This window comes from Ovis canadensis, chromosome 23, assembly GCF_042477335.2.
Source record: "Ovis canadensis isolate MfBH-ARS-UI-01 breed Bighorn chromosome 23, ARS-UI_OviCan_v2, whole genome shotgun sequence".
NCBI classification, from domain to species: Eukaryota; Metazoa; Chordata; class Mammalia; order Artiodactyla; family Bovidae; genus Ovis; species Ovis canadensis.
In genome coordinates, this window is record NC_091267.1 from 71,860,922 (window position 1) to 71,886,455 (window position 25,534).

The 25,534-nt window shown below is 44.4% G+C and overlaps 1 protein-coding gene across 7 annotated transcripts; it reads right to left on the reverse strand.

The window, feature by feature from the left end:
- Positions 1-2,280: 2,280 nt before the first annotated feature.
- On the reverse strand, positions 2,281-24,917 carry LMAN1 (lectin, mannose binding 1). Of its 7 annotated transcripts, none has more exons than XR_011252427.1 (14): positions 24,517-24,917; positions 21,003-21,157; positions 20,812-20,919; positions 19,974-20,035; positions 18,913-19,012; positions 14,891-15,014; positions 13,282-13,340; positions 12,733-12,865; positions 11,033-11,226; positions 10,808-10,878; positions 7,249-7,854; positions 5,772-5,893; positions 5,421-5,481; positions 2,281-3,930 (listed from the first exon to the last, which is right to left on the reverse strand). XR_011252427.1 is itself a non-coding variant. In XM_069569095.1 (14 exons), the coding sequence occupies exons 1-13, from the start codon at positions 24,902-24,904 to the stop codon at positions 5,445-5,447; spliced, it is 1,707 nt and encodes a 568-aa protein (XP_069425196.1). In that variant the 5' UTR covers positions 24,905-24,917; the 3' UTR covers positions 2,281-3,930; positions 5,421-5,444. The 7 variants fall into 7 exon arrangements, 6 of the variants coding, with proteins under 6 accessions (XP_069425196.1, XP_069425197.1, XP_069425201.1 ...); XM_069569095.1 differs by having other exon boundaries at positions 7,701-7,854; XM_069569096.1 differs by having other exon boundaries at positions 2,281-4,202; positions 7,701-7,854.
- Between the last annotated feature and the right edge of the window lie 617 nt (positions 24,918-25,534).

Here is a 25,534-nt window from a genome sequence, read left to right on the forward strand (position 1 = left end):
TGAGTGACTATCACTTCCACTTTTCCTCTTACACGCAGCCACTTGCTGGGTGCTCTGCTTAAACTCGCTGGTGTACTCGGAGAAAACTTTCGACAGTGTTTGGTAATAGCAGATTCTCAACGGCTGTGGTTTCCTCCAGGTCAAGGGAGGAATTTGAGCATGGCTAAGACTTTAATCTACCTTAGCATCTTTCTAATTAAAGCACTCCAAGAGCCGGTGGGGAGGAGGGGAGAGATACAGCCTATTTGTAAGCTATGCTTATTGTTCTATCCATAGGCATGTGCCCTTTCAGGAAATAGATGACTCTCCCTCAGATTGTACAAAACCATATACACCGGATCTTTGCCTAAAATGCTTGTTTTATGTATTTTAAGATCTGTTTTTCACTTTACTAACCTAAAATGTTGCTAAAATGGTCTCAGGTTTTTTTTTTTTTTTTGGTCTCAGTTTTAAAAATTAACAAACATTAAGGGTGAAATAAGAAACTTTTCTTGGTGTTCTTCAATTGAGAATGGACTTTCATACTTAATTCCACTTGCACTTTTAAGATGTGTTGCCTGGGACTTAATACATTCAAGCCGTGACCCCTAAATTATTATTTATAATAAACTGCTTTTCATCTCCATTGAGGAGACTTACTCGTAAGGTATTACAAAACTTTATATAGAGGAAAAGCCATAGTCTGTGTTTGTCTGTTGTCTCTCCTTACAGGCGTTTTATGATGTTAAAAGACACTTTTTATTTCTGAAAGAAAAGGACAATCTCTAAGAGCAAAACAATAAAGATAAAAATCTATGTTATTCTGTTAAATTAGATTTATTATAAAACGATTACAATTGCATTTTACTAGGAATTAGGAAATCTGAACAGTGAGGGTCTCAGTTCTGAACTCCAAAGCCAGTCTGTGAAGCCACTTCACCCTGAGCAGTCCTTTGTGTGTGTGTGTGATGGGGGGTAGGCGGTGGGGGGAGGTGCTGGGCATCACAGAAACTCCTGGGTGAGGACCACACCAGGGTGACAAGCGAACACCGCCTGGGGCTGTTTATGAAATCAGACCTTTCACTGCCCTCCAATAAGTTAATTCCATGAAAAGAGCACCGTGTCTTTAAAGGTTTTTATTCAGTTTATTCCAATGGCCTTTCCACTTGGCCATCCCGTGGAATCTTCCAGAAAGGGAAAAGAAACACCCCAGGTGAAAAGGGAAACTAGCTGCTAACCTTCCAAAGCCTCCTCACTGTTCTTGAATAGAATCCTAAATCTTTACAGTGGCCACGTCCCCAGCACCCCAGCACTGTCAGCTCCCACCACCCCTCCCCAAGCAGGCTCAGTGACCGAGATTTTGGTTTCCTCTGATTTCTTTCAAAGCTACGTAATTTCATTTCTTTTTAATTAATTTTTTTAAATTGAAGGACAACTGCTTTACAAATTGTGTTGGTTTCTGCCAAACATCAACATGAATCAGTCATACTCAAACCCATCTAGTTTCTTTAACACTGAAAGTGAAAGGTGCTCAGTCGTATCCGACTCTTTGCGACCCCGTGGACTCCCCATGGGCCTCTCCAGGCCAGAATACTGGAGTGGGTAACCTTTTCCTTCTCCAGGGGATATTCCCAACCCAGGGATCAAACCCAGGTCTCCCACATTGCAGGCGGATTCTCCACCAGCTGGGCTACCAGGGAAGCCCTTTTCTGTGTGCTCACAGCAGAAGGGCCCATTACCTTAGTTTCCATTTTCTGAAACCACTTATAAAGACCACCTTTTACAAGCTGCCAACCCTGAGAGAGTATTATGAGGAAAATGAAGGCCATCTTTAGGAAGTGGCAAAGCCAAGATTTTAAGCCCAGATTTGTCTGACACTGAAGTTCTACCTTCTTTTTTCATAGCACACAGACTCTCAGAATTGGAATTACTTGGTTAAATGTTACTTACCAAAAAAAAAGAAAAGATTAAAAAAACCCCTCCCATTAGTAATGACTAAAAGTTCTAGCTTAGGCACACTTTTACCAATCTTTGGTTACTGAAGATGAAAATATCAAATGTATTGTTTTAATTATTTTGTATTTTTCATTACCAGCAAGGATAAGCATTTATCCATAGCAGTTTTAAATTCTCTTTCTACGCCTGCGTGTACTGACTCTGCAGGTGGTGGGCCACCTAGGGCAGAATGCAAAGCACAGGACGCATGAGACACCATCACAGATCAGGGCCTTCTTGGGAAATAACCTACTTGGGAAATAACTTGGGAAATAACTTATTATCTGAGACCAATGAAGGAAAAGGTAAGTTTACTAAAATATTTCTTTATTTGAATAAGGTCAATGTCATCTTTTGAATTCCAGCTAGCATCAAATTAACAATCAGGAAAAAAAAAAAAACACTCGACAAAATGTCACCTAATTGAAATTAACAATGGATAGAAAACCCTTTTAAACTTTAAAAGCATATATTAAACAGGCAACATACAGATCTAAAAAGTTGCAAGTGGTGATTTTACATTAGATCTTATAAATAAAAAAATCCCCAGTATAATCATTTGTTCACTATCTCCCTGCAACGAGCACACGGACAGGAAAAGATAATCACATCTTAATATTCACAACTGTCATTCACGTTCTTTACAAAGACTGTGTCTCTGCAGTGCAGCGGGTCAGGCAATCCCTTATTCAAGTAGTTTTTGTTTTCCCCAAGTTATCAAAAAGTACAACTGTCTGAGATAAAATGTCACAAAAACCACAATCAGGAAAAGCAAACGCTTTAGCAGGCAGACTCGAAGATGGGGGTTTCCATGGCTTGACCATGATCTGAAGGTGATTTTGTAAGAGCCGTCAACCAAAGTACTGAGAGCCCCAGGCAGCAACCTGGGTTTAGTTTGTAGCTGCTGATAAACCAAGAGTTTCGGTGAAAAGAACGTTGAGTAATACGTTCTAAGTATAAAGAATCAGTCACATTTGCTAATGTTGCTGACAATGAAAATGTTATGCTAGCTCTCAGCTCCGCTGTAAAACGACACAAACCTGTGTTTCTTTCACCACCCCTCCCCTCAGTGGCTCTTAAACAGTAGTGTGCTCAGAGTCACCTGCCGAAAATGATTCTCTGCAGCTCCCACCGCTGAGTTTCGATGCAGGTGGTTGGGAACGGTGCTCGGGCATCTGCGTTCTTCACAAGCGCTCCAGGACTCAGACGGCTCACAGTGTCTCTCACTCTGAGAAACACCGATGCCTCTTTACTGCGTGACAGAACACCATGCCCGCACAGTAAAGGTTCAGGCCGGGTAAAACATTCAAGCACTCAGAACATAAAAGGTACATTAAACAAGAGTATTAACCATTACACAATTGCATTTCTTTCTTAAAGTGGCAGAAGCACAAAGATTTACAGTAAAATTGTAAAATCAACTTTGTTTTAATCCAAGGCACCTGTAAAATACTTGCTGGTGTGAGAGAAGTTAAAATTCAATTCTATAAAACAGTACAGAAATGAGAGAATCCTGGCAGTGATTGATTTTCCCACATAGCAAACACTTAAAATGAACTACTTGAAGTCAGTGATTTTGAGGAAAACAAACCCAATTTCCAACAATAATAACCTGTATGAACCGTCTTACTGAGTGATTTTTTTTAGCAAATTAAATTAGTAAGTAAGAAAGAAAGATTCACGCGTATGCTCTTTTGTCCTAGCTGTCTTCACTTGCATCAGAAATGATTGGAACAATTCCTCTTGAATTTTAGCCTGGAAAATGTACACTGCATAGATCTAATATTCCTTAAAGTTCAGGCACACGTGGCTCTGGATTTTTATAATACTGGATATTCTGCAGCTTTTCATCTCAAGAGGATTTCCAAGTCTCACAGTCTACAACTGAAACCTTCTTCTGAAAGTATTAATTTTTTTTTCCATGGAATAAGAGTAAATTCTGTCATGACGATGTCTCTGAAATATGAATTTCAACATGTTAACACTATAAGAAAAAAAATACCTGTGGAGCAGTTCTATGTTGAAGTGGTCGTAAGTGTGTGAGTGATCGATAAAATATTCTTGTTCAGCGTCTGGGATAAATGCTTCATAAAAAGCAATGCTAGCGCTGTCTGCACATGCAGTACTGGTTAGCTATTGCTCTAATGCAGACTTCTTCAGAGTCTCTGTATGGGTTTTAGGCAGTCAGTCCAATCAGCAAATAACAACTCAGAGCAAATTTCTAAAAGCTGTGAAGAATTAAACAGTACTATTTACAAACCAGCACTATTTTCAGTTCTATGACAAATGAAAGGCATCATTTTAGCTAGCTAGACAAGGGAAAGTAAGAGTATTTTGAAGTCTACATCAGCTATGAAAACTAAATTAAATGTCATTTACAGACATCTTCTATAATACCTAGACTATGTACAGACTACAGCAACTCCTCCCAGCCTGACATTTCAAGGTTACGCTTACTAACACGTGCTTCACAATACCCCTAGTTCTGGCATTAAAACAAATCAGAAGTAATAACACTATTCTTCAGAGTTTGCTTTCAGAAACTTTAACACTGCTTCTGGTCCTGCCTTTTGGATTTCGACTAATACGCAGCATCAAAAACGCCAAGCTGCGTGGAGTGATGTCAATCTGAATGCAGTGGTCGGTGCTGTGCCCTTAAAATGTCCTCAGAACGTGCCATCTGAGGTGAATTTAGAGACACAGATGCAGAGTGAGTTTCATAATTTTGAACTGACTCGACTGGAACACAGACATTCAAGAATATGAGCAATCATGAAATGAACACCTCACCAGGTAAAAGACCCATAAAGACCATTATCAGAGGAATGTTCTCACCTAAACGGTTTTCAGGCAAAGAGCAGCTCTTAATTCTCCCCCCAAATTTCCTTTAAAAGTGAAATATATCACTGATGATCAGAAGGGGAAAAAAATGCTTTAATAAACATTCTGAATCCTATTACCCAGATCCTAACACAGACAAAATATTTCTTGATTTCAAAGGGAGCTGTATTAGATTTAAGGACTGCAGCACTGAGTCTTGGAGCAGGAAATTCTGACCTCTTAAAAAAAAGACTTTGGTTACGAAATAAACAGGATGGGTAGCTCTCAGACCTCATACTTTGGGGGCAGGAGGGCAAGGGCATTTATGCTAAAGACAGAAGCCTCCAACACTGGAGGCTTATGGGTTACTTTCATATATGCGGGCCCCCCTTTCTGTTTTTTAACCCTCTGATTTATCAATGTTCTGTGCAGTGGCTGTATTCTACTGGCCAGAAATTCACTGAAATGTAAATAGATTTATGTACTATGCACAAATTTACATGTGTTTGTCTTTAAGGTTTATTCTTAAGTCAATGTTTAAACAGTTATTTTATACAAAATAATTTAGACTAAAAAGCAATTTAAATACTTAAATTCCCTCAAAAAGACATTCTGTACATACATACATGATGTACACATGAAAATGGAGGTCAAAAGAATTTTTTGGCAGCTGCTTCTTGCTGAGTCCTAAGGAAAAAGAGAAAAAGCAACCACCTGTGAAGTTCTGTACACTTTACAGTGGAATGAAACAGGACGGCTTAAAATTAAAAATGCCTTTTCAAGTATGAAATACATGAAGACACATGTCCTCCACACGCAGGCCCACGCGAACTGAAATATTCTGGACACAACGTCCGCTTCGTACGATCCTAATTTTATAGGTAGTCAGAGTTCCATTACAGATAATAGATACCTTTATTGAGTATTTCAAATTAAACAAATACAGAAACATGTTGGATCACATTTCAGAGACTTACCTATACATGATGTAACCGATGAATAACACCGTTTGCACCACGACGAATATAACAAAGTGCACTGTAGATAAACATGATGGAAACGGTGGTAGTTCTGGGCATGTCGGCCTTTCATTCGATGACTGTGAGGAAAAAAAGATTCTATTAGAATCAGCCAAACCAGTATTTCGGAAAAGGAAATAAATGTGAAATCTTTATAAAACTCTTGGTATAAACTCAAATACTTTCATTTATTCACCCCATAAACATCCTCTTCATTTTCACAACCAAACTTTCTGAAAGAGCAGGTGATGGGGGAGGCCTCCCCTCTCTTGCCCCCGGTCACTGACCTCCCAGCGTCCGGCTCCTCCCCCATCACAGTGACCGTGAGGCCCCCGTCCCTGGGGGTCACGGAGCCCACCCCGGGACACCCCCGTCATCCCGGCTGCAGTGACTACCCACGGCAGCCCCGCCGCTGTCAGGGGGCTTCCGGTTCAGACAGTTGAGCACAGCTGCCCTACACTCAACTGCCCACAGAGAACTGTCCTTTCTCAGCGCTCATCCACCCCGACCTCCTAATGTTCAACATCACTGATTAGTTTTTCGGGAAAACATTTCTTTTTCCATTTACACGAGTATTCCTTCTATTATAAGCAAGCATCAAAAATTAAAATCCGGGGAAAGATTTCATCAAGGTATCCAGACAAAACAGCTTCTAAGATTGGTTGTTCTCAATACGTTCACATCTGAAGGACAAGGCTCTTCACAGTGTATGTGTTACCCACAGCATTAACCTGGCCACTGCAGCAAAAGCTGAAGCTGGGGGGAAATAAGCTCAAACACAACTTAGGGAGCAGATGACAATGCTTTGGGTGGAGGGAAAATGGTCAGCGGGAAGACTGCTGAACCATGTTTAAAAACTGGAAGGGAAGAGGCAGATGCTGTGAGCACTTGTGGATTTCACAAGGGTTTTCAAATCCAGTCAATAAGAAAACACGTAAAAGTTTCAGAGGCCCGTTTCCTAATATTGTCTCTTACGCATGTTAAACTTCAAAAATACGCTGCTGCTGCTGAGTCACTCATTCGTGTCCGACTCTGTGTGACCCCACAGACGGCAGCCCCCCAGGTTTCCCCATCCCTGGGATTCTCCAGGCAAGAACACCGGAGTGGGTTGCCATTTCCTTCTCCAATGCACGAAAGTGAAAAGTGAAAGTGAAGTCGCTCAGTCGTGTCCGACCCTCAGCGACCCCATGGACTGCAGCCTTCCAGGCTCCTCTGCCCATGGGATTTTCCAGGCAAGGGTACTGGAGTGGGGTGCCATTGCCTTCTCCCTATCTTTAATATTTACTGCCTCTCTCCAAAAACATAAGTGGCACTTACAGTAAAAAAAAAAAAAAAGGAAAAGAAAAAACCCTAAAAAGGCAAAGAAAACAAAATAAAACTGAAAAAAATGAACCAAGTGAAACAGGAAAGTAGCTGGAAAAAGGAAAACTCTTGCCTAAAGAAAGCTGCTGTACGTCAGCCAGTTTCAGATCTGCGCTTCCTAAACAGCCTGGAGAGAAACACAAAATACTCAGTGTCTGTCTGTCTCACCAGCGGGCGTGTCAAGAAACATCTACCATTTTCAAAGCTGTTCAAGGGTATCGTTACTGAAAACCAGAGGCATGTTTTTTAAAAGAGAACCTGTAGAAAGAAAAAAGTCTGAGGTTGTGATGACCCCAGTAACTGGAAACGCAAATTCATCTTCTTAAAGAGCTCTATCCAGCAGGCGATGCGCGCGATGTGGGGCACGCGGACATCTGGGTCACGATGGGGTCAGTCTACCCCGGATATTAAAAGTGAGTGCTGCATCAGCTTAGAAGTTAGAATATTGTGAGTAGAATGTGTGTTTGTCCTTCCTAAAGGCAGACCACGATAACTAATCACAGACGAGCAGAAAGGAGAGCCGACCATGCTCCGCTGCGCTAAGCTGTCGATGTCCCGCTTCACGATGTGCAGGTGCTCCTTGATGTCGTTGAAGTGCTGGGTGGTCTCATACACGCCCGCCGCCGGCCCAGGGTGCGCGATGCCACTGACCAGTCTGACAGTTTCACTCATGGAGTTCCTGAGACAGAAAGTCCCTTTAGACAGCAGAATCACTAGAAGGATGTCACAGATGTCAAAGGGGTAGATACATTTCTATGCTCAATGCAACAGGACATTAAAAAACAAACAAGTATTTAAAAAGATTGTCTTCAAAATTGGAAAATAACTTCTAAAAACTACATTATTATGCCTTCATCTTTTACTAAAGGCTGTCTAAGCACAGAGAATATGAAATAATTTGTGTTAAAACCAATACTATAAATAGAAGTGAAGAGGAACTAAAAGAGCCTCTTGATGAGGGTGAAAGAGGAAAGTGAAAAAGCTCAACATTTAAAAAACTAAGACGATGGTATCTGGTCCCATCACTTCATGGAAAGTGAAGGGGGAAAAGCAGAAACAATGACAGACCTTATTTTCTTGGGCTCCTAAATCACTGCAGATGGTGACTGCAAGCATGAAATTAAAAGACGCTTGCTCCTTGGAAGGAAAGCTATGACCAACCTAGACAGTGTATTAAAAAGGAGAGACATTACTTTGCCAACAAAGGTGAGCATAGTCAAAGCTACGATTTTTCTAACAGTCATGCACAAATGTAAGAGTTGGACCAAAAAGAAGGCTGAGCACTGAAGAATTTGAACTGTGGTACTAGAGAAGACTTGAGTTTCTTGGACAGGAAGAAGATCACACTCGTCAATCCTAAAGGAAATCAACCCTGAATATTCACTGGAAGGACTGATGCTGAAGCTGAAGCTCCAATACTTTGGCCACCTGATGTGAAGAGCTGACTCACTGGAAAAGACCCTAATGCTGGGAAAGATTGAAGGCGGGAGGAGAAGGGGACGACAGAGGATGAAATGGTTGGATGGCATCATTGATTCAATGGACATGAGTTTGAGCAAACTGTACATGAGTTTGAAATACTGTAAGACTAGAGGCAAAAGGAGCTTTATATAAATCCATCAGTAAATGTGTTTCTTACAGGGACATGGTTCAATAATTTGAAATCACTTTATAGATACTTTGTGCACACACGAAAACTGAACCAATAAGTAAATACATTGTAGATAGTAAGAACCAGATTACTCCTTGCTGGAGAAAGAATGCTCAAGCAAGGAAAGGAGGAAGGCTAAAATCAACCCTGCAGTGTCTGGTTCAGACCAACCAAAATCCAAAGTATCTGGATAATCTCGTGGTTTCTTAATACAAAAGGGAGTGTAAGGGATACAAATATACTCAAAGTATTTTTCCCCAAATATGTATTTATTAACCACCAAGGGAAACTGGGAAGAAATTATAATATACAAATGATCATAGCCAACATCACCAGTAGTAAGATGTATCAACATCATGAACGTGACGCACGGCTGCATTCTTGTTAAAACTGCAGAACTTCCATCCGACCATGAGGAAGTGTCAGACAACCCAAACTGAGGAACCAAACGGCCCAATGAACTGACCAGTGCTCCTGAAAACTGCCACGGCCATAAAAGACAAGGAGAGATGGACTGTTTCAGGCTGCAGAGGTCAAGAGAGAAATAACTAAATGCAACATGCAGCCTGGACAGGATCTTCCAACGAAAAAGGCATCGGTAGAAAACTGGTGAGATCTGAGTAGGCGCCTTAGTTCAGTTAGTAGTGCGGAACCAACGTCAACCTCTTTGTTCTGACCACTGTACTGTGGCTACACAACGTGGTAACATCAGGAAGTTAAGCGAGGGATACACGGGCTCTATATGATGCATGGATGTCCTTTATTTTCCACAAGGTCTAAAATTAGATCAAAACATGAAAAAAAATGCTATACTGATCTGGTTTCTATTTCTAAAATAATTTATTCATTTAGCATCGTACATGTTTTAATCATGAGTTCAAAAAACTTGAAGATTTTTCAAAACTACCAAACAGTACAACTGAAAGAAATACAAATTTGCAGTTGGCTTTAATCTCTCAGTGTTAAATGCTATCACCCTCTGCTTAGCCTCATCCAGCTGAATTTTCCAGCCCTGAGGAACTCGCCGTAACACTCTAGTTTGCCAAGGGTCGCACTACAGGCTGCAACCGTTCTCTAACGTGGTAGCTTATGACACGTGGCATGCTGGCTGTTTCTCCGCTTCAGGCATTGAGTGCTGTTAATCATCTGCTAGGTGACTCCTTTTAAAAACCCTATCACTCAGTGTTACCAGGACACAGTCTCTCTCACAGTACAATACAGAATGAGAAAGAGGCGCTCACATGTGACACACTTCCTTCAGAATGGCTTCACTCTGTCACAAAGAAGCCCCCGCCTCAGGTGCGCCTGTCCTACAGCCCTGACCCTGCACTTGCGTACTCCTCTAGTTATTTCCCACAGCACTCTTACGGATCACCTGTATTCTCTAGTTATTTCCCACAGCACTGTTACGGATCACCTGTATCCTCTAGTTATTTCCCACAGCACTCTTACGGATCACCTGTATTCTTTTTATATTTTGTCGTTGTTTAGTTGCTAACTCCTGTCCGCCTCTTTTGTGACCCCCAAGGACTGTAGCCCGCCAGGCTCCTCCGCCCGTGGGATTCTCCAGGCAAGAACACTGGAGTGGGCTGCCATGCGCTCCTCCAGGGGATCTTCCCGACCCAGGGATCGAACCTGTGTCTCCTGCACTGACAGGCAGATTCTTTACCACTGAGCCACCTGGGACGTGCTTCTGTATTTTACAAATGCACAAATGCTGTCAAACAACTGTGACTAACATTGTTTTCCCCCCTTAAAAACGCTAAAGCTTTCTCTTCTAGCTGGGAACAATAAACAAATTTGGACTTGTTTGCTAAATATGAAAAGTCCCTAGCCTACATTCCCCTAGTTAGAAATAGCCCAGACCGTGATTCTCACCATGGAGGAGCCTCACAGCAGTGACATGCCCACATGTCTGGAGAGGCCACGCGCTTCGGGTGAGGGCGTCGCACAGCACCCAGACGGGCCTTTGTGCACTTACCTCATTTCGTTTACTTGTCTCAGAATCTCATGCTGAGTGTTCACAACAGTATCCAGTTCTTGTTGAAAGGTCTGGAGGAAAAGCGAAAGATGACCAGCCAGCCCGCGGGGCCCCACTCCGTAGAGCACATGCCTAACACCCAGACATCGCCCCTGCTTCCTTCCCCGCCGCTCCGCCACCCGACCTCCCCTGACTGAGGCACATCCACGGGCCTCGCAGGCTCACCTGCCCCTGCTGTCCTGGGGCGCCGGCTCCTCTCTTAGAGAGCTCCTCTGTCAGGGAAGAGACGTATCTTCTCTGCTCATCGAGAATCATATCTAACTGTCGGTTCAGCTGCTTGATTTCAAGGTGAATACGATTCTGTCCTTCAAAGACCTGTCTCAGCTCACGGTCTCCCACGCTCTCAAATATCTCATCCGCTGAAAAGCCGACCACAGATCAAAAGGCATTATTAGACTCGCCCACACATACGTGGTTTTCGAATTACTGTAAGTGACCAAAGTACCACCCGCCACTAAACGAAGAACATCACCAACACAGTGTTACGATCCTTCCAGTTACAAGCGTGCGCGCGACAGATTCCACCGTGATTCAGTTACTAATCGTTTTTGTCATCTCTGACGGCTGAGTATTTATTACTTAGGTCTGAATTTTTTCATCTAAAAATTATTTTCTCTTTTAAATAGACTGTGTGATTCTATTCACAGAACGAATCTATTTACAGGCTGGCAGAGCGAATCTAATTCTTTAATAGGAATCAGCACAGTGGCTGTCTCTGTGGGAAGGGGGCTGACTTGATCTGGGGCAATAAAAATATTCTACACGTTCATCTGAGTGACGGTTAAAATTTGTCAAAATTTATCAAACTATTCTCTTAAAATCTGTGCATTTTACTCACATAAAAGACTAAGAAACAGAGTTGAAAGCAGGTTTAATTTTCCTCTTATTTATGACCACACTGAATTCAGAGAATTTCATTCAAACATTTACTACAGTACGCTTCAGGATATACTTACAAATCATATGTGATATTTAACACAAACCCAAGGAAAAAATAAAATTTATTTTTCATTTTATCTTCATTAAATCTGAATAACACTGTCAATCACTTAGATTAACACACCACTTAGTTCAAAAGCTGGCCCCAGGCTTCATCAAGTGTGCGTGCTTGGTCACTAAGCCATGTTCGACTCTTTCTGACCCCGTGAACTGCAGCCCACCAGGCTCCTCTGTCGATAGGATTTACCAGGCAAGAATACTGGAGTGGGTTGCCATTTCCTGCTCCAGGGGATCTGCCCCACCCAGGGATCACACTCTTGCACTGTGGGCAGATTCTTTACCGCTGAGCCCCCAGGGAAGCCCTTATTACATACAGCCTTGATCATCTGTGCTGATGGGGACCTGAGACCATCAAAGTTAGCAGATCATAGAGTCATTCTACTTGGCCTTATCTTGTTCGTGCCATGGGCCCATGTAAGTGCTCAGTCACACTAGCTTAGACTAATATTTCAAAATTTTCAACCTTTAATGTCCCAGAATTCTGTCTGAGTAATAAGAGGAGATAATCACTTCATTACTCTGCCAAGTCTCGACAGTTTTCAAGTACTAGGTTTGTTATCAACTAAGGTAAGTGTGTGCCACTAAAAAGGAAAGAACCCAACCCTGGGCAATTCCATTCAACAAGCATGGATGAGTCTCAACTCCAGCGCCAGCGCGGCTGCCGCCTGCCCGCTTCTCTAAGCGACACTCTTCCGGGTAAGAGCACCGACCTCCAGCCCTTCAGAGACTGAAGACTGGTTTAAACATCATTTCCAGGAAGCACCTGGAGTGCGACAGATAAGTGCGCAAAGGTGAGACGAGCGACGCACTGGGGGCTCAGAAGGGTCGACCGTCGCTGCAGGGAGGACGGCCCAGCTCCGACTTACTCGGGTGCCCCTGAAGGTCGGGGTGGTCCTTCTGGAATTCCTCTTTTTTTTTGTCCAGCTCTTGTTGAAAGTGCTCAAATTCCTCCTGGTACTTTTCTTTCTCTTTTTCAGAAATGTCTTTATCGACTGTAGGCTTGTTTGGAGTTTAAGAATAGATCATTAAAAAAAAAAAATTAAAAAGTAAGAAAGTAATAAGCCTCGATATATGTTCCTTTTTCTCATATTAACTACTCCACCACTAGCTGAAAGGTCAATTTACGCTTGCTATTAATATTATGACAAAAAAATAATACTAGCCACTACCATTTACTGAGTGCTTGCCAGAAGTGCGCTGCCTTTAATGCTTACAACGTCAATGTGGCCAACCCAAGCGTCTCAGTTTTATTAGTGAAGGAACGGCGTGTATGGATGTTAAACAACTTGTACAGGTCGTAACAGCAAGTATTAGGAGACAAGATCTGAACCTGACTTAATCTTCTCAAGTTTTCAGCTATGAGGCAACACCAGTAAATTACAAATAAGCTTTCTGAGAAAAATAAGTATACTCACTGGCTCTTTCCCAGGCTCAGTCAATTGGAAAGTCAGAAAAGAAAGAACATCATGGTCGTCTACAAATTAAAGAAAAAAAAAACTGAAAAAGTTCCATAGTTGATCATCTTTACGGTTGTGAATTTATAGCCATCTCTGACTTTAGAATAGTGAAAATTAGCTCTAATTTCATAAAGGCAATGGTGCTCTGTGAACTTAGCGACAAAAGTTCATCTGAAAGATTTATATTAGAACTAAGCAAGAATTTACTTTCTTAAATCCTAAACTAGAACATTTCGCTGTGTTTAATGTGTTATGGATGTTTAATAACTGATGGAGGGAAGACCAAGCAAACCGAAGTGTCAAAACAAGCACAAACTCCTCCTCCCGGCATCGAGGTCCTCCTTTATCTTTCCACAAATCTCCTTCATGGACTGTGTCCCAGTCACATGAGACAGAAGCCTGCCCTTCAGGTATTTCCTGCTCCCATCTGTTTCTGAACCTTTCTTACACACTCACCACCCCTAGCCTTACTTTCCTGCTTTAAACACGACACCGCTCTGTCCTGGCTTACTGGGAGTCCCAATTTACCCATGTTGTCCTGGTGTTACTAACAGCATCTCCTTTCACTACCAAAGCTATCTATTATCTCAATTAGACAGTACAACTACTCTTCCGTACCTCTTTTGTGTTTGTTTCCCTCGTACAGCAGATACTAGCAATTTTATTTCACCTGAAATTGTTCATTTCAAGCTGGCTGAGCTAAAAACAGCCAAGAGATCAAACTTCTTAACGTGGAACTACCATACTCACCCTGGCTAGCATCACACCCACAAACGAGACAGGAACCTCAACTGCGGGAATCTCTGCTTTCTGCTACTTTTACGGAGATCTAGATACATAGCCAGGTTAGAGAGACCACTGAAACACCACGGGGCGGGGCGGGACGGGACGGGCGACACGAGAAGTCACGCAGCGCTAACAGAGCATTGGACCCAGGGGACAGACATCCAGACCAACTCCTGCCTGGGTCTGATTTACTGGCCACGTGATCTTTAGAAAGCCCTTTAATCCAAGATTTGGCAAAGCCACCTAAAAATAGAGTAAATATGGTCTATCCTGTCTGTCTCCCTCCCGGTGCTGTTGAAATGAAAAATTCACATATTTGGAAATAATAAGACTATTATATAGTACAAACACAAGATGCTATTAACATCTAACAATAACTTCATTTATCACCACATATGAAAAAGATATGATAAGCACATCTTTAGAGTTCAGTCCCCAGTAATATTTCCTCAGGCTACCAAACTGATTTCAATGTGCTGTGACAACGCTCAGGGTCCTAAAACACTCGGCGACCTATCTTTTAAACACATCTCCTTCACTATAAAATACCGCACCCAGACTGGTACTCTGATGGACATCATCGTGTGCAGCCCCTAGCCAACTGTAAGCCTACAGAATCAGCAGCCCCAAGAGACCAAAGGCCTGGCCCCACTGATCATGGGAAGGTTGTAACTTGTCTCAAAAGGTTAAAAGTAAACAAAGCTACCCATTTCCAAGCTACAGGATTCCTAGTAAGAATCAGTTCACAACCTCTGAATGTTAGAAGATGGCGAGGTTTTACCTGCAAGACCTCCAGTGGCAGCAGATATTCCGAAATGCCCCTGGGCGGGGATGATCATATTTTCCACTTTGGCGCAAAATTCATAATCATTTTTATCTGGTGTGAAGCCGTTATTGATCATTACCTAGAAAGGCACACTGCAGGTTAGAGCTTTTTACAAAGGCCTTGCAAAATGAATTTCACGCAGTTGGTTTAGGACGATTTGATCTCTGTACCTGGTCTAATAACTGTCAAAGGGCCACCAGCTTCAAATCGTAATGTTGTACACCTTACACTTATACAGTGTTGCATGTGAATTACATTTCAATAAAATTGGAAGAAAAAATAAGCACTAGAGGATAAAAAAACACTTAAAGAGTTTGAGAGAGACAGATCCTTAGGGAGAGAAATCTTGAACAAGCGGAAGGAGGATGCCTCTGCCAGGTAGAGGACGGGGGCGTGTCACAGCAAGAGACAGCAGACAAGGGCTGGGACCGCCGAGCCACAGCCGGCATCCCGCCAAGGCTCTCTAAAATGGTTTCTTCAGAACGCTGGCTCTACAGACATTCACAGACGCTAGGTGGAAAGAGCACCCACGGTCCAGTAAGCCTAAAGAATGAGTGGCTTAACACAGGCTTCTTTATTCCAGGACTTCCTAGAATCTTGACTCTGAATACAATCTGTGCTTGTATGCACAGTCCTACCAACCTTATCTGACTATGGAACTCTTTTGTGGGTACATGTTGCAGGATTATTATTGTTTCGGGAACTGCTGGCAGGGCTGACGGCCTCTCTGTGTGGGGCTGTACAGAGAGCCTCCCTGGGATCTGTGAATTCAAGTGTTAGGTCTGTACTTGCCTCGGCTGGTGTCTGGGCTCCACTACGTTGAGGGTACGCATGACCTAGTGATGTCCCCAGTGAAACTGTACAGTATGTCCAATGTATAACAACTCCAGTGGAATGCAAGTCTAACTTAGTCATAACAGACTGGACACTTGCCTCTATTCTGAGGTCTCCAAATCAGTTTGGAATTTAAGACTGAGCCAGTAAAGTTTCCCAAATGACTGTCTTTTTCTGAATTTACACAAAGGAGTACAAGGCTAGCTCATGATTCAGGGAAAAGAAAAATATAAGCAAGATATCCTTTCCTTATAAGTATTACGTGACCAGATGGATACTGACGGCATCTTTAAAAAAGCAAAGCTCGCAAGGTAGTAGTGACCTTAGTTATCCTAACTGCCTGCTGGGTATGAGTGAGCGAGTGAAGTCGCTCAGTCGTGTCCCACTCTTTTTGACCCCATCGACTCTAGCCTACCAGGCTCCTCCATCCATGGAATTTTCTAGCCAAGAGAACTGGAGTGGGTTGCCATTTCCTTCTCCAGGGGATGTTCCCAACCTAGGGATCGAACCTGGGTCTCCCGCATTGCAGGCAGATGCTTTACCGTCTGAGCCACCAGGGAATCTCCCGCCTGCTGGGTACTGTCCACCTAAATATTACCTCAAACTCAATTCGTCTACATGGCTCAGACAGTAAAGAATCTGCCTGCAATGCAGGAGACCTGGGGTTTGATCCCCGGGTCGGGAAGATCCCCTGGAGAAGGGAATGGCTACCCACTCCAGTATTCTTGCCTGGAGAATTCCAAGGACAGAGGAGCCTGGCGGGCTACAGTCTACGGTGTTGCAAAGAGTCGGACACGACTGAACAAATGAGTGACTGACACTTTCACCTTCTTCTTTCACGTTCATTGCAGCGTTCTTTACAACAGACTAGATACACAAGCAACCGAAAGACTCAACAGACGCATGGGTAAGGGTGTGGTATGTGTGAATCATATGAGAGAATGCTGCTCAGCCATAAAATGAAGTCTTGCCATCTCCAACACCACGGACAGACCTAGAGGGTGCTATGCTAGGTAAACCAGACGAATACTGCTCAGCCACAGAATGAAGTCTTGCCATCTCCAACACCACGGACAGACCTAAAGGGTGCTATGCTAGGTAACCAGACGAATACTGCTCAGCCACAGAATGAAATTTTGCCATCTCCAACACCACGGACAGACCTAGAGGGTGCTATTCTAGGTAACCAGACAAAGACAAGGACCCTGTGATTTCACAGAACAAAACAGAAACAGAATTACAGATACAGAGAACAAACAGGTGGTTGCCAGAGGGGAGGGAATTGGGGGAGGAGAGAAACAGGGCAGGAGATTAAGAGGAAGAACCTCTAGGTGCCAAACAGTGACAGGTGTGAGACACAGAGAGGGGAGACAGCCAGGGTCACGAGGCCCCTGCGTACGGCACCAGGCAACCAGCCCTCCCTCAGCCATCATCGTGAAAGGTACAGAAATGGCGAACCGTTGCGCTGTATACCAGGAGCTGACACAGTGTTTGTTATAGGTCAATTTTACTCGAAAAACAAACTCACTCATAGTGTTGGACTGACGGAAACCAGAGGCAGGGGGATGGGGCTGGAGAACTGGATGAAGACAGTCAAAAAAAGGATAAACTCCCAGTTATAAGATAAACAAGCACTAAGGATGCGACGTACAACACGAAAGCACAGTGAGCCCGGCCAGATGTCACACATCAAAGTGGCTGGAGGAGGGAATACTGCCGAGTCTTAGTGTAAAAAACTCTTTTTTGACACTACTATTTTATTTTTTTTAAACATGTGTAGTTTTATCTCAGTTTGGAAATCATGCACGAAATAGGATCTAATAAAAAAATTTTAACCTAACAAAAAAATGAACACTCTCAGGCTGAATCTTTTCAAGGAAGACATTTTTTTCTATTGCCTTTCATTTTCTATCTACATGAGATGATGCATGTTCACTGAACTTATTGCGCTCATCACTTTGTGGTGTGTGTGAGTCAAATCATGCTACACACTCCAAACTTCTACGGTGCTGTGTGTCAATCCCATCTCAACGAAACTGGGAGGAAAAAAAGGGAGAAACCACATGTACAGGACCAAGTCACACAGATGCGGCCCTCTAAGAGTCAGTCTCAACCTTCCTGCTTCTTGTTTCTCTCACAAACACCGTTAGAAGACCACTGCTGCCTCGGTCAGCGTCCTGAACTGGAACCTGCTCACTCCACGCTCCTGCTCCTTGCAGAATACACGGCACCAGGCGGCTGAGGCTCACTGCTGCCAAGCTTCCTGCCTCACCTTCCACAGCTCCTCTCTCCCCCAGCCAGACCAACTTCCGGCCTTTCTCCAGTCTTCCAACAGTTCTGATGCCCGTTTCCTCGGCCTGGACTCTGCACCCCCAGCTGGGAGGCTTCTCCTCCTCCTTCAAGGCGCAGCTCCACTCCGAGAAACTGCTGCTGACCTTCACCTCCCTCCTGGCAGGGTTTCAGGATTCTGACCTCTGGGTCCCGAATGGTATCTGTGTTGTAGCGTTTATCACACAGCACGGTGTTACATACGGTCGCCTCCATTAGACACGCTCTTTGGAGACGATGGCCTGTCTCACTTCTGTTCGCGCAGCACACAGCAGCACGCCTAGAACATTCACGACTAAATGCACACCTATTGTCGAGTCTGACAGCACACCACGCGTGACCACACACGACACGTGAACCGCGCTCTGAAGCCTCGTCTGTTCTCGCAGAGCAGCGCGGATGAGGATGTGAACAGTACCCATTTAAAATGCACTGAGTTTCCATCAGAACGAGGAGCATACTGGAGTATGAAGAAGTACAGAAGACACACACTAGAGTGCTGTTCACTGGACTGTCTCTAAGAGCATACTGCTGCTGCTGCTGCTGCTGCTAAGTCACTTCAGTCGTGTCCGACTCTGTGCAACCCCATAGACGGCAGCCCACCAGGCTCCCCTGTCCCTGGGATTCTCCAGGCAAGAACACCGGAGTGGGTTGCCATTTCCTTCTCCAATGCATGAAAGTGAAAAGTGAAAGTGAAGTTGCTCAGTCGTGTCCAACCCTCAGCGACCCCATGGACTGTAGCCTTCCCGGCTCCTCTGTCCATGGGATTTTCCAGGCAAGAGTACCGGAGTGGGGTGCCATTGCCCTCTACTTACCGTCAATGTTTTCTGGTAATACGTAATCTTTGCCCGGACAGGATAGGGTTTATTACGAAAGTCCCTCTGGCAACTTGATAAAGCTTGATTAGCACCATCACTATAGCGTGAGGGAAGGAAGACAAGAAATTTAGTAAAGTTTCTTGGTATTTTTAAAACTCACTATTTAAAACAATTAATTTCCAGAAAGATCAAAACCCATATCAAGTTATGACAAAGTCTGGGATATCTGAAACTATCTGTGCAGAAGACACCAAGCGGACACGTGAGTTTCCCTGTGACTCGGGTCAGGAGTCTGGACGAGGAGCCCATGTTAGCGTGGCTGCCGGCAAAGGGACAGTGGTCCTCTTCCTCTGCAGAGTCAGAGTCACATACGGAGCTTTAAAAAAACGCAGACTCTTCAACTCTGCCCTCAATCAGCTGAAGCAGAATCACCAGGGAGAGGCCTTGGATCTCTAGTTTAAATTGCTCAACAGGTGGTCATGATGAATTACCAGAGTTAAACATCACTAAGGCAGTAAAGTAATTTTTCTTGCATTTTATAGATTGGCTGAAAGGTAATTCCCTCACAACCATGTGAAAATTAAAAATGTACATGCCCAATTCACACACATCATAAATACACTAAACTCTCAGAAGCTTTGTAACCCACTGAAAATTCTTTCAATTCAGCAATACCAGGACTGAACAAGGAGGCATAATTTGCTTAGTCATTAGGTTGGTTAGGGCTCCAAACTTTATTTTTTAAAGATCCCTTTGAAGAAAGATGAAAAAACATGGCTATTGCATCACTGAGAGCCAGGAACGTTTCATAAATCTTTGAAGGTATTATACAATTTCAGGTTAACAACACATTTTTATGTTTGAAATCAAGGTGGTCCACAGAAGGAACTTTACAACAAAACCAAAGTAAAATAAGACCTTCCCATTAAGTTACAAAAAACACCTCAAGAAAAATAATCTTTTTCATTTAGAAAATGTTCCGATTTGAAACAAAATATTTTATAAGGTTTCCTAAAAGATACTAAAAAACGGAATAGTGTAAAAAAAAATACACTTACTTTTGATGGTCATAATGGATTTGTCCATTGTTGCCTATAATCACTATTGCAGGATTATTTTTCTAAAAATAAGGAGAATGGATTTGTTTTAAAGCCTTAAATCAAAGAAGTATAGACTATTCTGGGTGTGCTGTAAGCTCTCTAACACCTCTAAAATCCTAGGATACTGTGAGCACGGAACTAGTGTGGGATTTAAGAGAACTTAGTAACAGGAGAATTAACACGGCCCCAGCACCGGAGGAGTTCATTGTTAAGGCTCTCCTTTAAATGGCTAATAATGACCTCTGATAATCAACAAACCAGCAGCAGAAACAATGATCACAGTCTTAGGGCTGCTAAAGCGCACGTTTATGTTTCCAGTTCATAAGTACATTTTGTCCTTAACTGTTTTAGAGAAATCAGGCTGATCAGAGAGACAGTGATTACCATGCATAAAAAGGTACCAGTAAGCGGGCCAGCAGTTGCAATGCACACGTTTTCATGGAAACACTAGCAGTCTGAAGCACTACTGGTCGCACTGCCCACATCTAAACTACTCGAGCTGGTCCTCAAAACTATTAAGCACAAACAGGGGCCTGGGGAGGTGGGTCCTGAAAAGTCCTCAGACTTAAGGCTCCACTGTTACCTCAAGTTGGAGTAAGAAAAATCATGAACTACTATCTTTCCATTTATAAATTCCCAGCTACATAAAGATTCATCATCATCTTGCTTAAAATATAGTTTAGGGAGTCCTCTACTATAAAGCTGACCAAAGTGTCAAATAAAGTTATATTGCTCACAGACTAACTTTGTTAGCAAATACATTTAAAGCGGATAACTGTCCTGAAAACAACCATACCTTTCCATCATTGTCAAAAGAATCAAAAAATATTCCAACACCATTCCACATATCAGCTGATCCAAACACAGGCCCCTCCAAGCCTTGATTCTCCGTATACCAAACTGCCTGTAAATATATAACAGGGAACCTTTAGAGACTAGCGGTATATGCAACTATGTAAATTTTCCAAGGTAAAGAAATGACCATACCAGGCCATCAGCTCCAATGCGACCTCTTCCCGTCACTCGAAACGTCACCTCAAGCTCCCAGTTCTCAAAGGCCGCTTTTGTCTTTGTCCACACTGATCCTCTTTGGCTTTTTAAAGATGGTGCTATTCGGATTTGATCCGAACTTGGAATAGCATCTAGAAGAGCAATCAGGGAAGAAAAGCTTTAAGTTATAATTAGATAAAACTCAATGAATCATCAACAAACTTGTTATATATACCTAAAGAGATCTAACTTTAATTCAGTTGCCTGTATAGTAATTTTGTTAGGGAAAAATTCCATGCTAACAACTTCAACTTTTAAATTTTAGGGGTTTTTAATACCCCTCTATCTTTGAAAAGTGTGATATCTCTGCAAAAAACAAACAAACAAAACTTAAAGCTGCAACTAACCACTAAAAATTCAAGGGGCAGGAGGGAAGAAATTATAGCTAAAAGGCAAATCAACTATTTGACTCTTATGATAATCTTTTTCAAATAACTCAGAAATGTGTACATTTTCTTTTTTATAACTTTGGTGTATTGTTTACCAGCGTACAAATGTTAAAAAGCTCAAACAGTGTGAAAAGAACATACCACTAGGAATCAAGAGACCTATTCCTAGTCTCACCTCAGCTGTGTGCCTTTGAGCAAATAATTCCCTTACTCTCTCGGGCTCACCATAAATTCACTGTAAAATGAAGGGGCTGGGCTCAATCATTTATATACACCCCAAAAGTTACATGCAAAATTCTGAGCATGTATATTTTGTTCTGCAGAGAGGGTCAACTGAATTTCCAGTCAACAGACAGTTCTTGAGCATCAGGAGATTCTCAGAGAGAACAGAGACCCCCAACATGATGGTCTGTATCTCTGTCCACTTACTAGCTGTTTGCTCATAGGCAAGTTACTCCATTTCTCTAGCAACTTCTTGGCATGTAAATGCTTATACAAGTGCATATAAATATTTCAATAATGCTAGCTATTCCTATTATTGGACTGTGCTCATTCAGTTGTGTCTCTTTGTGACCCCATGGACTATAGCCCACCAGGCTCCTCTGTCCATGGAATTTTCCAGTCAAGAATACTGGAGTAGGTTGCCATGTTCTACTCCGGGGGATCTTCTCCATTCAGGGATCAATCACATGTCTTTTGCATCTCCTGCACTGGCAGGTGGATTCTTTACCAATGCGTCACCTTATTGGACTAGGTAATTATTAAAGCACCTATCAGTCTAACTCTGGACAACTGGAGTACACCTTCTCGGATATTAACCAGTTCTGACATTCTAACATCCACGCTGGGACATAACCGTACTGTCTCTTTACAGGTAGGAAAGCTGACAGGAAAGACAAGCTGAGACCCTTTAGAAAGTTTAGCCACCATCTGCCACCATCACCTGCAGAACATAAAGGTCTGGGCAGTTCTCTTGGAAGCAGCACCGGACAGAGGACCAGAAGAGCCGGATCTGAGTCCTACCCTACCGACACTAGCTATGTAACCTATGCCAGGAATTTTTACACTTCTGAACATTAGGTTTTTCACCTATGAAACAGCCAGCACCTGCCTGACCTACTAGGGATCTAATCAGAGCAAGAAGGTGAAAGAGCTCTGGGAGCTCTAAAGGTTGATGACCTGCTGTTATCATTTTTGCCCTTATGGACTCGAGGATATGTACTGACGGTACAAAAGGACATTTGAGTTAAGAAAAAGAAACACCAGAGATTTGGTCTTAATTTGGGGATGATGTAAGGGGGATTTGTTAAGATTAAACAAATTAAATCTTAACTTTCTCTACTGAAAAAATGTTTCAAATAATAGATCTCAGGGCAAAATGAAAAGGGAAAAATGACCAATGGATTTAAGGAAAACTGTCAGCTGGTAAAAATTACAGTGGTAATGAAAGCAAGAGATACCACAGCGGTGATCCCCAGGGTCAACAGAAAAGCCACTGCTAAAGTTCTGAACTCCTCATTTCAGATTCAGTCTAGCCATACAATTTTCATTCGCCCAGATACACCGTGTGACATTTCTGTAGCAGAAAAGCTTAGCTGGTTATAGGTTCTGAAAAGAAAGTCAACGTAACTAATTTAAGCAGTTGATTAACATTCCTAACTGGCTGATGTCTGTGGTCTGAGTGCAAGAAAAAGCCAGAAGAACAAGACAATGGAGAAATGCAGAAGTGAAAAACGTCAACACGTTTATCGCCACTACTGAAAAACTCAGCATCATTTCAAGAAGAAGAACAAAAATCCGCCACATTTGTGTTTGGGACGCCTGTGCCAGCTCTGTGTTACTCAGACACAAGGCTACCTCGGTAAGAAATGCCCAGCAATAGGCTTTTGAGGAGCGGGTATAGAGTAAATGTCTGCGGAGTAACAGAATAATTGCACTCTCCTCCATGTACTTAATGACTTGGTCATTAAGCCTAATTGAAATTTCTACCTTTTAATTACACATTAATTTCAAGGAAATAGCTCTTCCTAAAAGTGTGCTTTGTAAAGCAGCAATGACTTTCTAGAAATGAAACATCTTGTTTCAAGCCCTGGACAATCTACAAGAATGTACACAAGCCTTACATGAATGACTGCTCACCGACACTCAGATGGGATTCAAAGTGCCGGTGCTTCTCACCCCACAGAAACGCACTTGCCACTTGTTTCAAAGGTTGCATCTGATGGTCGCTGAGCAGCTTACAGACGCCAACTGCCACGTTTCAGGCAGCCGTGACACATCAGCACTCCTACAGATAGGTTTTCCCTCACGTATGTAAGCAGGGAGCAAGGCTCTCTTAGCACTGACGGGGCTTAACAGTGCCACATACGCAAAATGAATAAAACATTCAGCACAGGTTATTTCAATCACACATTCAAAAAAAAAGTAAAAATGAAACAGCTGTACACGGTGCTAGTTTTTAGACTCAAGTTCTCAATCAATACCTCGCATCCCCTCTTCTATTAAATGAAGCAACAAGCCTAGCTATAAATGACATATGTGTTAATACGAAGACCACCGGACGTCCCTGAGAAAGGCAAATTTAAGAGAAGCATGTCCTCTGACATGAAGAATTCGAGATCGCTCTAAAGCCAACACGGGCCATCCCTGCAGCCGTCAGGGGACACCGGACACTCAAGTGGAGCATCAACCGCGGCCGACCCGGAGGGGAGCAGGGGAGGGCCGAGGGGCGGCGGGGGCGCAGGTCCAGGCTGGGGCCGATCAGGGCGGGGGGACAGGGGCGCGGGACGTCTCCCCGGAGCCGCGGCGCTGGGGTGAAACGCGACGCCTCGAAGCGAGCTCAAGTGAGCGCAGGAAGAAAGGGAAGAGCCCGAGAGCGAACACAACGAGCGGGGGCATCGGAAGGGAGCGCGGGGGCAGGTGGGGAGGGGTGGGGAGGAGAGGGGGACGGGGTGCGGACGAGGGCCCGCGGATCCGGGCTGACCCACGCGCCCGGGGCGCGGAGGGAGCAGAGGGGCCCCGGCCGCCCGCCGCCCTCCCGGCTCACTGCCCGCCCCGCTTACTGCCCGCGTGGGCCCAGAAGGGCACGCTCCCGTCGCTCTGCACCAGGTGCGGCCCCTTGAAGCTGTACTTGTACTCGAAGCGGCGGTGCGGCGGGGCGGACGGGTTGTCCGTGGCGCCCGCCGCCCCGGGGCCGCCTCCCGCGCCGTCGCCGCCCGCGGAACGGCAGACACACAGCAGCAGAGCGCAGAGCACCGGCCGCACCGCGGCCCGGGGACCCCGCCGCCTGGACCCCGCCATCTTGGACTCTGGGAGACGGCGGCCCGCGCGAGCGGGCGGGGCGGGCGCCGCGGACGGCCAACAGGGCGCTCGCTGATTGGCGGAGCCCCGGGGGCAAGGGTGAGCCCCGCCCCGCCTCCGCGATCCGGGAGGCCGCCGGGCGCCGAGCATCGGTGGGCGGGGCCGCGGGGCGGGGGCGGAGCCACGGGGGTGCAGGACCACAGGGAGGGGGCGGGCCCACAGGGAGGGGCGGAGCCGCGGGGAGGGGACGGGACCAGAGGTAAGGTGCAGGTCCGCGGGATGGGGTGGGGCCACGGGGAGGGGGCGGGACCACACGGAAGGGGCGGGACCACGAGGAGGGGCGGGACCACGGAAAGGGGCAGGGCCGGGCGGCGAGGTTCGCGCACACGCTTCTGGTCTTCTAGGGCGGGAAAGGGACTCCAGCAGTTTCTTACAGCGTGCCGTGCAGGGTTGGAGGTGCAGACTCGAGGCGTACCTGTGAGACGCTGCCTTCTGCCGTTTAACATATCTTAGAATTCTGGAGCCCTGACACCTGCGGAACCCACCGCATCAATCCTCCCCTGGCCAAACTAACAGCGTTAGTTAGGAGAAAGGCCTTCCTTTTGATGTGATACCAAATGTACGGTTCCTGGTGTTCAGCACGTGAGCTTCGCAGAAACAAGTCTTTCCTGCAGCAAGGCATAATCGCGAGTATTACTGGTCCTAACCAGCTGAGCTCCACCAGCCCGTGTTAGGGCATTTCAAACCGGCAACCAGCAATCCACGGGCCTGGAGAGACCT

Bases quoted from the DNA above. Each gene is read 5' to 3' on its own strand.
- LMAN1 (XM_069569095.1), bottom strand. From the start codon at position 24,904: ATGCTCGGCGCCCGGCGGCCTCCCGGATCGCGGAGGCGGGGCGGGGCT. The intron at 21,158-24,516 runs GTAAGCGGGGCG...TTGCTCTTCTAG, and splicing joins CTTCTGGGCCCACGCGGGCA to ATGCTATTCCAAGTTCGGAT. The intron at 11,227-12,732 runs GTAAGTCGGAGC...TCGGCTTTTCAG, and splicing joins CGACCTTCAGGGGCACCCGA to CGGATGAGATATTTGAGAGC.